The 15494-nt window shown below is 38.3% G+C and overlaps 1 protein-coding gene across 36 annotated transcripts in view; it reads right to left on the bottom strand.

Annotated features, from left to right (window-relative positions):
* The window catches only part of CFAP20DC (CFAP20 domain containing), a 247113-nt gene that overhangs the window by 43141 nt on the left and 188478 nt on the right, over positions 1–15494 (bottom strand). For 34 of the 36 annotated variants that reach the window (XR_012011865.1, XR_012011864.1, XR_012011871.1 and 31 more), the window contains one exon: positions 15430–15491. The exons of the other annotated variants lie outside the window; for them this stretch is intronic. Coding sequence is in view for 28 of the 34 variants with exons in the window: in XM_072785601.1 (XP_072641702.1) it covers positions 15430–15491 (62 nt within the window). In the remaining 6 variants the exon portion in view is untranslated. The remainder of the gene's footprint in view (positions 1–15429; positions 15492–15494) is intronic. 36 annotated transcript variants of the gene reach the window in all.

Raw genomic sequence — 15494 nt, 5'->3', positions numbered from 1 at the left:
TAGGATTTTAATCATGGTTGATGTGGAGCACTGAGTCAGGGTTCTGAAGAAGGGGCATTCCTAATTTCACTTTAGTCAAGGAAGGTTTTACAGAAGAGTGGGGATGACTTTTAGAACAGGAGATATAGAGAGTGAAGTGATAGTTCCAGAGTTAGGGAGTGTCATGTAGGGCTAGGAATAGATTCTATTTGATAACCTAGATGACTAAATGGACAATATAAATTCTAGCTCAAAGAAGTCAAAATGGATTATAAATCACATGCTAATTCTGATTGGTAGGATTGCTTGGAGTATGTTATTGAGAAGGATTTTAAGTTTGCAGTGGGGCTCAGTGGGCAAGAGGATTACAGTCTACTGGTAGTGTCTGCATGGGACAAAGGATGAGGGATAGCTGCACATGAGTGTGAATCATAACACCCCAGAAATCATAAGCAATGACTGAATTATCATGCACGAGTATACGCTTGAACTGTATGTAAATGAAAGTAATTTAGATTTATCTTTCTGAACATGCCACCCCAAAATATACTGCTTTAGACCATTGATTATTTTGAGCTAAAGATCCTTGAGAAACAAATTCAGGAAGGACTCCCTAACCTTCCTCTTTCAACCTACAAGCAGGGCATAAAATTTCCCAGGAACAAGGTGCCCCTTCCGGTACTTGGTACAATTCAGTCACCAGGGATACCACTGACAGACACCTTATTAACACAACCCTTATCTTCCATTAGTTTCTCCTATATATTTACCCATCCCACGGTTTGTCACCCTAAAAGCCAAAATCCCTTTTCCTTTGTCATGTCACTTCTCTGCAAATATACTGTTTAGTGTTAAGATACTGTATAAACTTTAAGTTCTAACCACTTGTTTGAGTTACCCATCACTGAGTTTCTCCCATGTGTATGTGGTTTGCACACGTAAACAAAATTTGTATCCTTTTCTCTAGTTAATCTTGTCTGTGTAATTTTCAGGGCCCAGATGCAGAACCCAGGAGGGTAAAGAAAAAAAAATAATGTTTTTTTCCGTCCTCTATAATCACATTACTTCAAATTGGCTCTTGATCAATATCAACATGATGGACGATCTTTAATGGAGGACCAAAGGGCTTTATATTCAGCTACAACCTATTTAAGGTTATAATAAATGTCCTGCAGAAACAGTGAGCATACTTTGCACATTTATGGGAAATATTTGGCTGAGAGAGAGAATAGGTTGGGTGACAAAACTGAGATTCAGAATGATCTTGATAGTCAAAAAAATTGGTTCAAACACCAATATTTATTCCACAAGTATCTACTAAGATCCAGTTTCGTGTCAGATTCTAGCACAGAATACAAAAATAGAGTTCCTGTCCTTTAGAACTTACAGCATAGTATGGAGGGTGAGATCAACATCATTCAGATAATCACACAAATATGAATACACATAGTGAAGTTAAATGATGCTGTGAGAACACATGAATAGGGACAGGGGATTACCTAGGGGGAGTAATACTTGAGAGGAAATCTAACGGATGAATAGGTTAACTAGTTAAGGTGGAAGGCAATGTAGGGAAAAACAACCTAGGAATGAGCAACAATAGGCAAAGGCCCTGAGGTAGGCAGGTTGGAGAAGGAAAGGCAGCTAGTGTGGCTAACAAATTTCCAGAGGGGAAATGATGCAAAATAAGGTTGGCTCAGGAGGCATGCACCAAACTACTCAAGCCTGGCAGGCCACTGAAAGATTTTGGTCTTTAGCCTATGAACAATGAGAAGCCACTGAAGAGTTTTAATATGGGGGTGTCACAGTCAGATGTGTGTTTAGAAAAGGGTGCTCTTGCTGCTTTGTTGGGAATGGGTATAGGTTGTGATGAAAAGGCACATGTGAATGCTCAGAGATAATTTAGGGGCTTATAGCAATGGTCCAGAAGAAAGATGGTGATAGTTTTAGGTGACCAAAAGCCAGAGATAAACCATTAGTGGGACATGGTGCTAAAAAAAAAAAAAAGAAATTAATGTGACTTGAGTTATACTAATATATACAGTGTCCCGGTCAGTAGTCTAACTGTAGTCTGAACTGTTGGATTAGCCTGTTCAATTTAGAAAACCCCAATCTGATAAACTCAAAGGAGTCCAAAACTATACTGAGACCAGGAATAGCAAAGTAGACTTGAGGGTAGAGAAATGAAAGACAGGAGGAGAAAATGGAACACTCAAAAAGCAATATACAAAATTCAAAGAGTATTATGTGAAAGAGTGATGATTCAAATTATTGTTCTGGAAAGAGAACCAGGACCCACAGGGGGAGGCTATTGGGAAACCTATGTCAGCTCATTCTAAGGGGGATACTCAACAATGGAAGGGGCTACTTTATGCTTTCCTCTCTGTCAAAGATGTGCAGAGGAGATTTTTGAAGAGATGCTGGGTTAAATCATCTCTGTAATCTCTTCAAACTCTCCAGGATTCTCTGATTCTCTCAGAATGTGATCTCTTTTTTGAAAACTTTATATTCCTAATATTCCTATTAATACCCATACCACCACTACCATCCCTTTCTACCATTTAATGAAAATACATATGCTAGGCCCTGTGCAAAAACACTTTAACATATATGTCATTTAATCTTTATAAAAACACTATAAAGAAAGTAGTAAAACACCATCCTTATTTTTTAGATAATTTAATTGAAGTTTAGAGAAGTAATTTTACCATACAAACCTAGCATTTTGATTCCAGAGACAGTGCTTTTAACTAGTGCACTATATCACTTCCTAAAACCACTTATTTTACTATATTCCAATGAATCCCTAAAACCACTTATTTTACTTGGATTCCTAAAACCACTTATTCCTAAAACCACTTATTTTACTATATTCCAATGAATCCCATACTGAGCTCAATGATTTTAACCCATTTCTAAATCTTCAAATATGAGAATATATGAAATGCCATATTTCCTCTTGCAAAATATATTCAATGTCATAGCTAGTGACTGTGTCAGTAAGGTAGAATAAGGTTGTTATGCTTAGTAACAAACAACCTCCAAATTACAGTGTCTTAAAAACAAGAAAGGTTTATTTTGTGCTCATGCTAAATATCCATAGCAGATGAGCAGGGGACTGTTTATCAAAGTCATTCAGTAACTAGGCTGGCATAAACAACCACTATCTTGAAGGTTGCTGGTAGGTGTCAGAGGGAAAAAGAACTCTGCAGGATCTTATACCTGCAATCAAATGTTTCAGCTAAGCAACAACATAGGCTACTGTGCCCACAATGTGTTGGTTAGAACTGGTTGCGTTAATTGGCTCCATCCAAACCAAGTGGACTTAGAAATGCAATCCAACAATGTGCTTGGCATTGAGAGATCTGGGAATAGCTGGCAAAGCTTGTTAGTAACTGTTGCAGACAGTAAACATGCAAAGAAGCCAGAAAACATGCAAACTGCTTTTGTTGCATACATTTCAGAGTTTCTATCAAGAAGAATTTTTATTATCTCTACATTAGCTTGATTACTTACCCCAAGTTGAGAGTATTACCATATTAGAAGAGGAGAAATATACAAAACATGCTGAATTCTTGTAGAAGTCTTCACTGTATTTGTAAAACACAGTTTGAACCATAATCATGTCGGGAATTCAAGTCCTTGGCATGCCATATTAGTAATTTGTACTTGGGTTAGATACAAGTGTTTAGACAGAAAATGTAAGATTTTACAATCTTACGAGTTTCATTGTACCTAACTGTGTCAAGCCATCATTGGTAAACTGAGAGAAGATATGAAATAACTCAAGCCTTATATTAGGTTTTGAATATTAAAATGTTAGAATAAAAATCATTTAAATGCATTATAGAAATTTTATTCTGAAAATTCTTGGCAATGCCAGTCCATCATTGTCAAATTAACTAAAAGTGTGCTCTTCAAATTCCAATTTTATTTATATAAAAATGCAAACCTCTTAAAAAAGTTTGCCTTCTGGTAAGTATTTGTAATAATATAAAATAAAACAAGTAATTCATCTTATTTTTTGCTGTGACTCAGAGTACTCAATTAAAATTGGAATGGTTTTTATCCTCCATCTGTGGGAAAATACGGTAGTTTTATTCATAAGCCGTCCATGATCTCAACTACAAAACTAAAAACTTGCAAAGAAAATATGAAGACAAATCAGAAACGTCTATGAAGCATTTCATTGGAAATAGTTCTTAAGGAGATAACAATTTCTTGTTGTGAGTGATCTAAATGCCCAAAGAGAAAGTACGTGTGGTGTTTGTATACTTAAAACATAATTAAAATTTGTATTACAAATTCTAGTTTAGGAAAGAACTGGCTTTAAAAGGCAATTTCCTGTAAGGTCATCACTGTGATATTTCAGATGGTACCTTTTTCTAATTTGAAAGCTACATGTTTTAATAGAGAATGGTCCAAAATGTTTTTAAGGTCAAACTGGAAATATGTTGATGATTTAAAAATGCAAGCAAAGTGCTTTATTATATTATACTACCAGAGTGTTATTGTAGTTTAAAAATATCATTAAATCAGCACAAACCCGCACTTATCATTTCCTGCACATTTTTCACACTGAGCTGCCTTCTGACTATGAGTAATCTGTTAATCTGCTCTTCGCCTCACAATCCGTCAAAGTGACAGATTCATTCCTTCTCTAATACATAATATCTTCATTTACTGTATGCCTTGCTGCAACTTGCTTTTTTGCTAGCACTGAAATTTAGAAAATCACAAGCAAATTTAGAGAATGTTACATGGGTGGTTGTTCGTGTTTGTTTCCCATTTCTTCCATTATTCCAGCAGTTAAAACTAAAACTTTTCCTTACTTTTAATGTGAATTAGTAAAGTTTAGAAATGAAAGCAGTTTCAGGTTTCAATAAAGTGTTAAAGAGGTCGGGGTGTGTGTGTGTGTGTGTGTGTGTGTGTGTGTGGGTGCACCTGGGTAGCTCAGTAGTTGAAAGTCTGCCTTTGGCTCAGCTCATGATCCTGGGGTCCTGGGATCGGGTCCCTGAAGGGAGCCTACTTCTCTCTCTGCCTATGTCTCTGCCTCTCTCTTTGTGTCTCTCATGAATAAATAAATAAATAAAATCTTTTTAAAAAAATAAAGAGATCGGAAGAGGGCAAATGGTAAACACAAAGGAAGTGCGCCCTTCACCACATCAAAACACTGACCATAGTAGAATTTTCTTCCAATGCTGGTGGTCAACAAATAGATTCTCACCCTTCACCCCTACCCCTAGGTGTAAAGAAAAAAAGATCATTAAAAAAAAAAATCTATCCAGTAGTTTAGGGATGAATTGCTTCCCGCAAAAGACAGGGCTTAATTATCATAAATACCACCATTGGATTGAAAGCTACATTGTGATTTTATTTAAGCTGAGATCTTCACTTTTATCATGATGTTCGTTGACCATTAGGCCAGGCCAGATCTCAGGTTTCTTGCTCATTGTTACTTTTTTTTTTTCCTCATTGTTACTTTGATAATACAAATGGTTCTGTGGTTTAAAATTTGTCCACTGTTTTTTTTTTTTTTAAACTTTTTTTTTTTAAGATTGATTGATTTATGAGAGAGAGAGAGTGAGAGAGAGAGAGGCAGAGACACAGGAGGAGGGAGAAGCAGGCTCCACGCGGGGAGCCCAATGTGGGACTTGATCTCGGGACTCTAGGATTGCGCCCTGGGCCAAAGGCAGGTGCTAAACCGCTGAGCCACCCAGGGATCCCCTAAAATTTGTCCACTGTTAATTCAACAGAATATATTCTCTGATCTTGTTTCTTGCTTTGGTTCAGTTGCTTATTAGTCTATAGATTCTGCAAATGAAGAGAATGAAGTCCTGAAAGACAGGAGAACATGGATCTTCTAGCTAGTTTCTTTTCACTTTAAATAAGAGATAAAATACGTCTTCTACAAATCACCATTGGGCTTCACTTGTTACTGATCCAGGTGTTCACATACTAAAACAAAGGTCCTTATTGTGAACCTCAAAAGTCAAAAGCAGGGAAGTTGTTTACAGCAAAACATGCACTGTCTTTCTAATCACCCCAGTTTCAGCACATAAGCAATTTTTTTTTTTTTCTATGCGTACACCCAACACCCAACAGCACTGTCTTGTCCCAGGCACCAAATTGCATCTGATTTGTCTTAATGGATGGCAAGGGAGCTAAAGGCTTTTAAAAATCAATGGACAAGAAAGAGTCAATAGAACAATAATGTTAGTGTTAATTCAATCAAATCAACTAAAAGTTGTTTGCCTTTTCTCCTTTAAGTCATTTTCAATGGGGTGGACGTTTGACTTGTGTGGTATTTATCATACTGAGTGAGTTTTTATATGGTAATGAACAGCAAAATATGAAGCTTGTAAACTCAGGTAAACATAATATATTGTCAGAGTGAAGAAGTATGCATTTTAACATTAATCTATTTCCAAATGTAATGTTTTTCATTAACAAGTGAAACAAAATAATTCCTGGGAAGAAACAACCAATTGCCAACAAAAACAGCGTTTTTGAGTGGGCACAGGTTTGGAAGGGCTGCGATTTCTCTGTGACAGGCTAGGGACTTCCTCCCACGCCACTCAGCACCTTCCCTAAAACATTCACACCCTGCCTAGGGCGGACTGTGAGGTGCCAGCGGGCCTGGAGCTCATAGAAGGCCCGGGGAAGTCACCTATCCAAAGCACTCGGCATGTACTAGGTGCTTCAAGAATACTCAGGGAGCGTTGCTGGAGGCCTGAGCTGCACAGACTTTCAATCATTTCATGCAGGAGTGGTTCCTTGTTTAAATAACAAGGGAAGCTCTTCTGCGTTGGGTTACAAAATGAATGATGAGGCAGTGTGTCTATGCATGTGACTGGCTCTGGCCATTTAACCATAATTACGGTCTTCCATTCCTTAGGTTCATTATCCTGGACCTCAACCTACAAAACCCTCCCTTCCCCCTCAGAATAGAGGTGAATGTTATAAACTCGAATTAGTACTTCGACTTTTTAAAGGTGCTCATTACTCTAGAAGGAAAAGCTGAATCTTTTAATTAAAAGCTGAAACGGTAACATGTTAGGAAGGTAAATAATTGCTTTGGTAATTACCTTCTTTACATTGGACCCTGGGCCAAAGGTAATCTGAGTTCATCATGTGGATGACTAACAGGGGCTAGGGAAGCCTGGGTAATCTCAATCTCGGGAGTTCTTCATTCTGCTAATTAGAAATGCTAAGAGTTTTCAGGGATCCATCGTTTCAGACACAGCAGCTTTGGGGTGTGTGTGTAGGGGGGAAAGAGGGTGCAATCTGTTCTATAATTCTTATGGAAATGAGTTTCTTGAGTCTGCAATTTTGGAAAATATGACAACTAAAATATTGGTGAGTATTTCCCCCGCCCTGACAGCTTCAGATTCTCTTGTGGAGTACAACTGACAAAAACAGGAGGCTCAGGTTGAAATGCTGAGTCCCAGGGGCCCAAGAGATATCTAGTCAGAGAGCAGGAGGACATCTCAACTGAGAAACTGAAGAGTGGGGCCAGCCGATGCCCAGACTGGCAGGGCCAGTATGGACAAGCCGAGCAAATGAAGAAAAAGAAGTATTGTTCAGGTGTGCAGGGGTGCCGGCCAGTTAGGCCCTGGGACAGGGTGACTGAAACAGGTGTGCAATCTGAGCTAACTGGCTCTGGTAGATAAATGGTCAGAACCAGAACCCAAAGTGGGTCAGCCAGCCAACTACCAAGAGCAGAGGAGGAAGGAAAAGTAATGGGGCAGCAGACCACCAGTTGCCCACCTCTGCTGGTGAACTGCTGGAACCCGACGGGAAGGATACCCTCGAAGTCATCCCTAGACATGGTCCTAGGTTCAGAGCGGTCAGAGAAAAGAAGCAGGATGATTACTGAGGGGTTTGGCTGCCTTTAGCTTGAGTTTTCTCTAACACAGGGCTAAAGAAACTAGAGAAGCCCACTCTAAGCCTGGACTTTGCTTGTAGACCTAGGAGGGAAGGGGCCCAGCTGGGTCTCTTTGTATCAAGTGTTCTTAAAATCTGTTGTAAAGCTTGGGCTAAGGACTAAGGACCTCTTCGGGAACAGGAGGAACAGGGAGTCACTTGAATTTAAAGGACACTGGTACCACAAGCTCAGATCCTCTCTCTGTCTCTCCCTCTCTCTATGCCTTTTTTTGCCTCTTTTCCATTTACCTGTCCAGATTCTGTTAGCCTGAGGGTTAGTTACCCCTCTGCCACAGTGGCAACTCAAGCAGATTTCTAGCAAGTGGCACCTGAGTCCTCTAAATCAGCATGCATAGGCAAGTACAGATAAGCAGTTTCCACTAAGAAACAATAAAAACACAGAAGTTCAATTTCAGAAAACCTGTCTCTTTTGAAAGGTTTAAAATGATACTTTGCCGGAGACTTTAGATTGCGGCTATCTTCTAAGGGATCATTTAAAACAACGTCACGAGAGAGATTTTATTTACTACATATAGTAATAGAACCTGGGCCAGTATAGAACCTGGGCCAGGTTCCAGACACCCTCAAAGGAGAAAAGTAGGCAGGTGCTTCTGGGTTCCTGCTAGCAGTTAAATCTATGGTGAGGTAGCTGGTATAGGGAGATAGGGAAAATTGATTTTTGTGAGTGAGGGTCAATGAGTTCAACACATATTTCCTGAGTGTCTCTTTTGTGCTTGGTGCTGTTTGAGGAGCCAGGGATATAGTGAGCAAGAGAGATAAAGTCCCTAGGGTCAGGCAGTTTACATTTCTAGTGTATTTTGGAGGCGTGTGTGTGACATTAGGCAAACAAGCAAGAAGATATCAGGTAGTGAGGAGTACTGTAGTAAAAACAAAATAGATCACGTAATGAGGCTGACAGGAGCTATTTTAGGTTGGATGCTAAGGAAGGGCCTCTCTGAGGTGATGACATATAGGTGGAGCCCTGAATGAAAGGAGGAAGCTGATATCTAGAGTCTTTTCTAGGGTGAGGGGACTCCCAGCAGAGGGCCCTCTCTTCTAGTGGAACCAAGCCCAGAGTGTCCAGGAAAAAGGGACATGACCTTGGTGTTTGATATTCAGTGAGCAGGGTGCACAGCAGTATAAAACACCATCTGGGTGGTGGGCATTCAGGATAAGGAGCACTATTTGATCCTAGAACAGTGGGTAACCTTTGAGAGGTTTTCCATTGGGCCATGCTTGGCTCTAGTTTAGGTCTAATAACATTACTCTAGGTTCCTGAGTGCAGAACAGACTGTGGTGGTCAAAGGTGCAGAGAAAGCAAGTGGGAAGCTATGGCATTAGTCCAGATAAGGGATGATGGCAATGTGAGCTGGGATTGCAGCAGTGGAAAGAGTGGCTGGATGGGTTGGAGGGCGTATGCTTTGATTGGAGGGAGCACCAGCACAACTTGTGGAGGAAGGACATGGCATGGGTCCCAGTGAGGAAGCGGGAGCACTCTTGGTTTCTGCCTTGAGTAAAAGGGGGGTGATGGTGGCATTTTCTGAGATGGAGAAGACTGAAAGATAAACAAATGTGTATAGGGAAAGAAAACCAAGTTGCTTTGAATGCTTGGGTATCTGTCAAGTTGGCAGCTTGGATAGAGGAGTCTGGAATTCAGGGGAGAGTCAGGACTGGACATATGATTTTCAGGGTCATAGAGTATTGAAGGTATTGGAAGCTATTATTCAATAGCTTGTATAAATAATACATATATTATATTATGTATTAAAGATTAGGGCCATTCTAATGGTTATCAGTGTCCAGGGATCTCTGGTTGGCAGGGAGTGGAACATGCATGGATATAAGATTTAAACTCTATAAATAAGAGGCTCTCATAAAAACACAGTGTTATCCTGCTTATGAATAAAGCAATACCATTGTTATCCTATTTTCAGGAAAGGAATGGTAACTTTTGCAAAGATGTAGGGAAAAAAATTGACATTTAACTGCTTAACATTCAGGATGAAGACTTTAATTTCTCAGTGTTATATGGGCATACTTCTAGTTTCCCTCTCTCAGTTCAAATTCTGATGGAGCTCCTACCCATGCCAGGCCAGCTGAACATCACTGGAGGAGAGAAAACATGATGCCATCCTGCCTGCCAGGGAACTCAGAGCTCGAGAACAGCAATGGCGGTCGAAGAGCATGAACCCGACTGGAGGCTCTGAGTATGGAGAATCACAGCCCTCAGATGAGCAGGTGTGAATTTCTGGGAATGGGAGTATGAAATGAGAGGCAGCAATATGGACAGATTTTTTTAAGCTAATGAGAGACATGATGAAAGTAAAAACTGGCATCTTTGGTTTTATGAACAGATCATTAAGATGTAATACAAAAATATAGATAATCGAAAACAACAATAACACAACGTTTAGAGAAACTGTTTGCATAGCTAATCAGGAAATCTTTTGTTGTGCTTTGGTCTGAAGGAGGATTATTTGTTAAAAATCTGACTTGTTTAAAAATGATCCAAATTTAATCATTTGAGGAGAAACATGACATCCAAGTTCTGTATTTAATTTTATTTATACATTTTTCTCTCTTTTGCGTTGGTGGGAAAAAAAGCTTAAGCAAAAGAGAAGCCCATCAGGCTGAGTCTTGACAACTGGGGAGAAAAGAAAAATGAAGCCACAGTGATCAGTCCAGAGCAGAACTTGTAGGTTACGATGACAGGCCAGTTGCCTCAGTCAGGCTGGCTGAGCCAGCGTGAACCGAGGTCAGTGGTTATTAATCACTTGTCAAAGTCTGCAGGGCTTTATCATCTAATTATAGTTATAAGTATGTTTATATCACACAAACATGTGGCAAAGCTGCAAAGGATGCAAGCCTTCATGCAATCGGCGGTGACATTTGAAAAATCTACAGATAAGTGATAAATCATAAAACAAACACTTCAGAAAACCATGCCATTCATTACTGTTTGGGCATTTGGGAATTATTTTCTCCACTGTTTATTTCCATAAACATTTAGAACCTGACGGAGCCTTGGACTGCCTTCCCTCTTCCCCTAATTTTCCAATGAGTTGTAAAAATAGCAAGTATAATCATCATTTGAAATGAAAGACTGGTTATCGACTTCATCCATATGAACAGACAACCAGAATGTAATCACAGCTTATTTTATAAAACCCATTTCTGAATAAAAATATCTTGAGCTGTTCTGAAGAATCTCCATAAACACATAAATGGAGGTGCCTAAGGGACAGCTCTAAACCCCACAAACCAATAGATGGCATTTTCAAATAAATGACTTACGGCTGCAAACAGCATCCATTTTGCTCTATTTGGCAGCATGTACGTTTACATGCTAGGAAACATTTCTCAACATGAATGAACTGTGAAATTGTTTCCTCCTACCCAACACGCCTCTAAATTGTATTAGATTATGTTAGCCATTTCTGCACCTTGTCATAGAGGCTGTCAGTGCCCCAAGAGGCAGCATGGGTGGACACTGGAGGCAAGGGCCCCAGAATGTGAGATGCTGCCGAAATATCAGTCAGCATGTTCCACAAAAATAATAAGAAATATCAGACTCATGCCTAACGATGCGAAGGGAAATGGCTTTGTGGAAAATCTAGACACCAGGGGATATGATTACCATGTATCCCATCTCCATCCAATGTCAAGCATTGCCCTATAAGTGCAAGTGGATGCTTTTACTCTGAGGAAAATAATCTATGAATATATGCAGTGTTTTAGCTATTGGCATCCTGGAGTCAACTCTTCAAAATCCAAATTTGCCTGCTTTGTGAATTGCATGTTATCTTTAACTTTAATCATAAACACATATAACTAAGAAGGTAATTATGTTGCAGAGATAAAAATCTTTCCAGAGCAAAATGTAAACAGAAGACTGTGGGGATAGTGGTTGCTCTGTGACATTAATTAAGTTAATTGAGAACTGACTCTCCAAACATATATGTGTGTGGGCATGAGTATGGGTAGGACTATGAGTGTGGGTACAAATCTTAGGTTCTTAGTTCTCTGGAGTAGTTGTAGATATTTCACTGAAGCTAACGTGGCCACTTCTGCTCCCACAGGGCACCAGCATGTTCTCTCGATGGATCTGCATCCGCACATGTCCTCAACCCCATCATGTCCTCAACCTCAATGCAGATTACTCTGATCACAATTACACTTAATTCAGGAAACCAAGAGACTACCTGCCTCTCATGTGTTGTTCAGAGCCCCCACACGCAGAACTTTCAATCCAGAATTCAGGTTAGATGCTTGTTTATCCAAGGGGTAGACTTACTTGTCGTTTCATCTCTTATATAGTTTTTTTCATATTCATTAGCAGTATCTTTTAAATTTAAATTTTAGTGTACTGTGTTTTAGAGTCTAGATGTGAGATAGTTGTAAGAAATATAAAAAATACAAATTTTAAAAGAATCACAGTTTTCAATTTTAGGTTAACTGACATGTATTATATGATTCAATTTATCCCATTTTTATATGATGATCTTTGCTGACCTAATAATTTTATCATTGTCTTTATTTATGGCCCAATAATGTCTTTCTGCCAATTCTTTCAAGCTGCTGGATTTATGGAGCCAAGAGCCAAACCACATAATCCACAAGTTTTCTGAACAGCTAAATAATAATTTTCTAAGAAACTGTGTGGATAATCTGCTGGCAAAAGGGATTGACAGCATTTTAATTTTTGCTTTGAAAATTGGCTTTTTACTTTATTATGTAAAAATGTAAATTAATTTTCCCTAAATGAATGAACATTTAATTGGCTAAATAAAATATGATGTCTACTTGTCTGGTGAATTTTCTCATATTCTATCTTTGGGAATCAAATATTAAAAGAGATAGTTAAAGTTACACAGTACTACATCTGAACATTAATTAATTAATCCAACATTATGAGATTTGTTTTCTATGTAGGACAATACTCCTTCTGATGGTGGAATTGGGTTTCATATGTAAAGTCCATAATGAGTCTCAATAAAATCACAGAATCATGAAGCTAGAGGTCACCTGAGAGAGCATGTGACTCAAATCCTTTCCTTTACACATGAGGGTGTTCATATTATTGGTGATGTCTGAGATCAGATACTGGGTTACTAGCAGAATTAGGATGAGAATTAGGTCCTCTTTCTCCTTTTATTGAAACAAAAGGCTCATTTGACAGTAATTGGGTGGCTAACATATCTTAACTATATAATATATCTTAACTATCACATTCATTTGTTTCAGATTATAAATACTGATTTTGTTATAATTTGGACCAAAGTTGGATTTTCAGTTACCTTAAAAGTTTACTCATACATGATAAAAAGAGTTTATGAGCTGAAAGATTCTAAGAGATGTATTTACATGTCAAGAGACAATTGATTTTAAGAATGTTGAAACACCTTTTTATGTACTCTGAAATTACAAACTCAATTTGAACTCATTTTTTTTTTTATGATAGTGGCAGTTCCCCCTACTAGATAATGACCAGATCGTGTGTATAGACCAGGAATACTAAGAAGTGATTACTTCTGATTAATAAAGTGATAATAAGTGATTAATAAAGAACATATACTCTACCTATGTCATAACATTCTGGGCCCCCTTAAAAGTCCTGTAAACCATGTAGGTGGTTTCCTGGGCAGTCATGTTAGTTTTACATGGCTCTGTTGGCTGTTCATTGCTGAGTGGACCGAAAGTGGATACTCGGCCCAACCTAGGCCAATCACATTCTCTCTCCTGGAAAGTAGGAACTGGAATTCAGACATAACCTGTCAAGTTCGGCATGTACTTTGAACTATAATACATAAACTCAAGAGCTGTCAGACAGCCATATGTGACTGGAAATAGAAAGCTGGTGCTTAGAGAGAAGAATGAACAGACAGGAAGAAGCAAGTAGAGATGGACTGAGGATATGCCTGGATGCCCTTGGGTTTCAGGGAACAGCCCTGTATTCTTTTTTTTTTTTTAATTTTTAAAATTTTTAATATTTAATTTTTACATTTTTAAATTTTTTTAAAAATTTGGGTTCAAAAATTCATCAGTTGGGCATAAGATCCAGTGCTCATCAAATCACATGCCCTCCTTAATCTCATCACCCAATTACTCTATCCCTCAACCCACCTCCCCTCTGGTGACTTTCAGTTTGTTTCCTAGAGTTAAGAGTCTCTCATGGTTTGTCTCCCTCTCTGACTTCTTATTCAGTTCCCCCCCCCCCTTTCCCTCTGATCCTCTGCGCTGTTTCCTATATTCCATGTATGACTGAAACCATATGGTAACTCTTTCTCGGACTTATTTTGCTCAGCATAATACTCTTCCATTCCATCCATGTTGATGTAAATGATAAGTATTCATCTTTTCTGATCAGCCCTATATTCTTATTTAACAAATCCTTCCTGTCTCTCTGTTTCTCTTTTAAGACCAGCTAAGTTGTTTTTTATATATTCAACCAATGAGTCTTAATTCAGATACTGTCACAAATATCACACTCTAGGGGTGCCTGGGTGGCTCAGGTCCTGGGGTCAAGCTCAGTGGGGAGTCTGTTTCTCTCTCTCTCTCTCTGCCCCTCCCCTTGCTCGTGCTCTGTCTCTCTCAAATAAATAAAATCTTAAAAAAAAAAAAAAAGGAAGTGACATGCTAGAGTCAGAGCTACACTGGTATGATACAATACTATCACTGGTATTCTTGTCCATTTTATGGGATAATTCACAGTATAGGTGAGAAAGCTGGACAATGAGAAGCACTCTAATAACTGAGATCCTGCAGATAGAGCTCAAGGTGGACTGATTTTTAATAAATTCCTAGCATTTAATAAATAGTTAATAAAATATATTGATTTGTGCTGATAAATGAATTTATTTTTTAGAAAACCATATAATATGACATATGTTTCAAGACACAAACTCCAATTTCCTTGTCTTTATTAGTGAGGTTAAAATGATAAGATTTTTCTATATTGACAAATGATTCATAATGCTAGTGACATTTTTGAAATAATGAAATAATTTTGAGATCAGCTTTTGAAATTTTGGAAAAAAGAGAATGGCTTTTGAACTAATATAAGCTATCATGATAAGTTTAAAGGGATCCGATAATACTAAACAATTCATGCTGAAATGTACTAAACATCACATATTGATTAAAATATCTATGCAAATAGAATATGAAATAAATTAACACTTAAAGAAAGCTTGCCATGTGCCAGAAACTGTGCTATGAGTTTTTCATGTATTCATTCATATGATTATCCCAAAAGAGCATTATGCCTGCATGACCCTGAGTTAAATGGTTTGTTCAAAGTCCTACAGCTAGGAAAAGGCAAAGGTATCATATAAACCTAGGTAGACTGTTAACCACATCATAGTAGTCTAAATAAGAAAAATAGCCTGAATTAAACCTTCTAAGGAAAAGAACTTTGGAAGCTCTTTGGAAGTTTTGGAAAACAATTTTGTGACATGAAGAAAAATGCACAGTCTTTTAAATAATAATAATAAAAAAGACACTTAGCTTATTAATGATTCTTACCGGGGGTTAGAAGGAGAAGGTGGATTCATTTCTTTCTGATAGTGGCGACCCTGGTTGACAGGCTG

This window comes from Canis lupus, chromosome 19, assembly GCF_048164855.1.
Source record: "Canis lupus baileyi chromosome 19, mCanLup2.hap1, whole genome shotgun sequence".
Lineage (NCBI taxonomy): Eukaryota > Metazoa > Chordata > Mammalia > Carnivora > Canidae > Canis > Canis lupus.
Note: the sequence above shows the minus strand (reverse complement) of the source record. Positions and strands in the feature narration are given on the sequence as shown.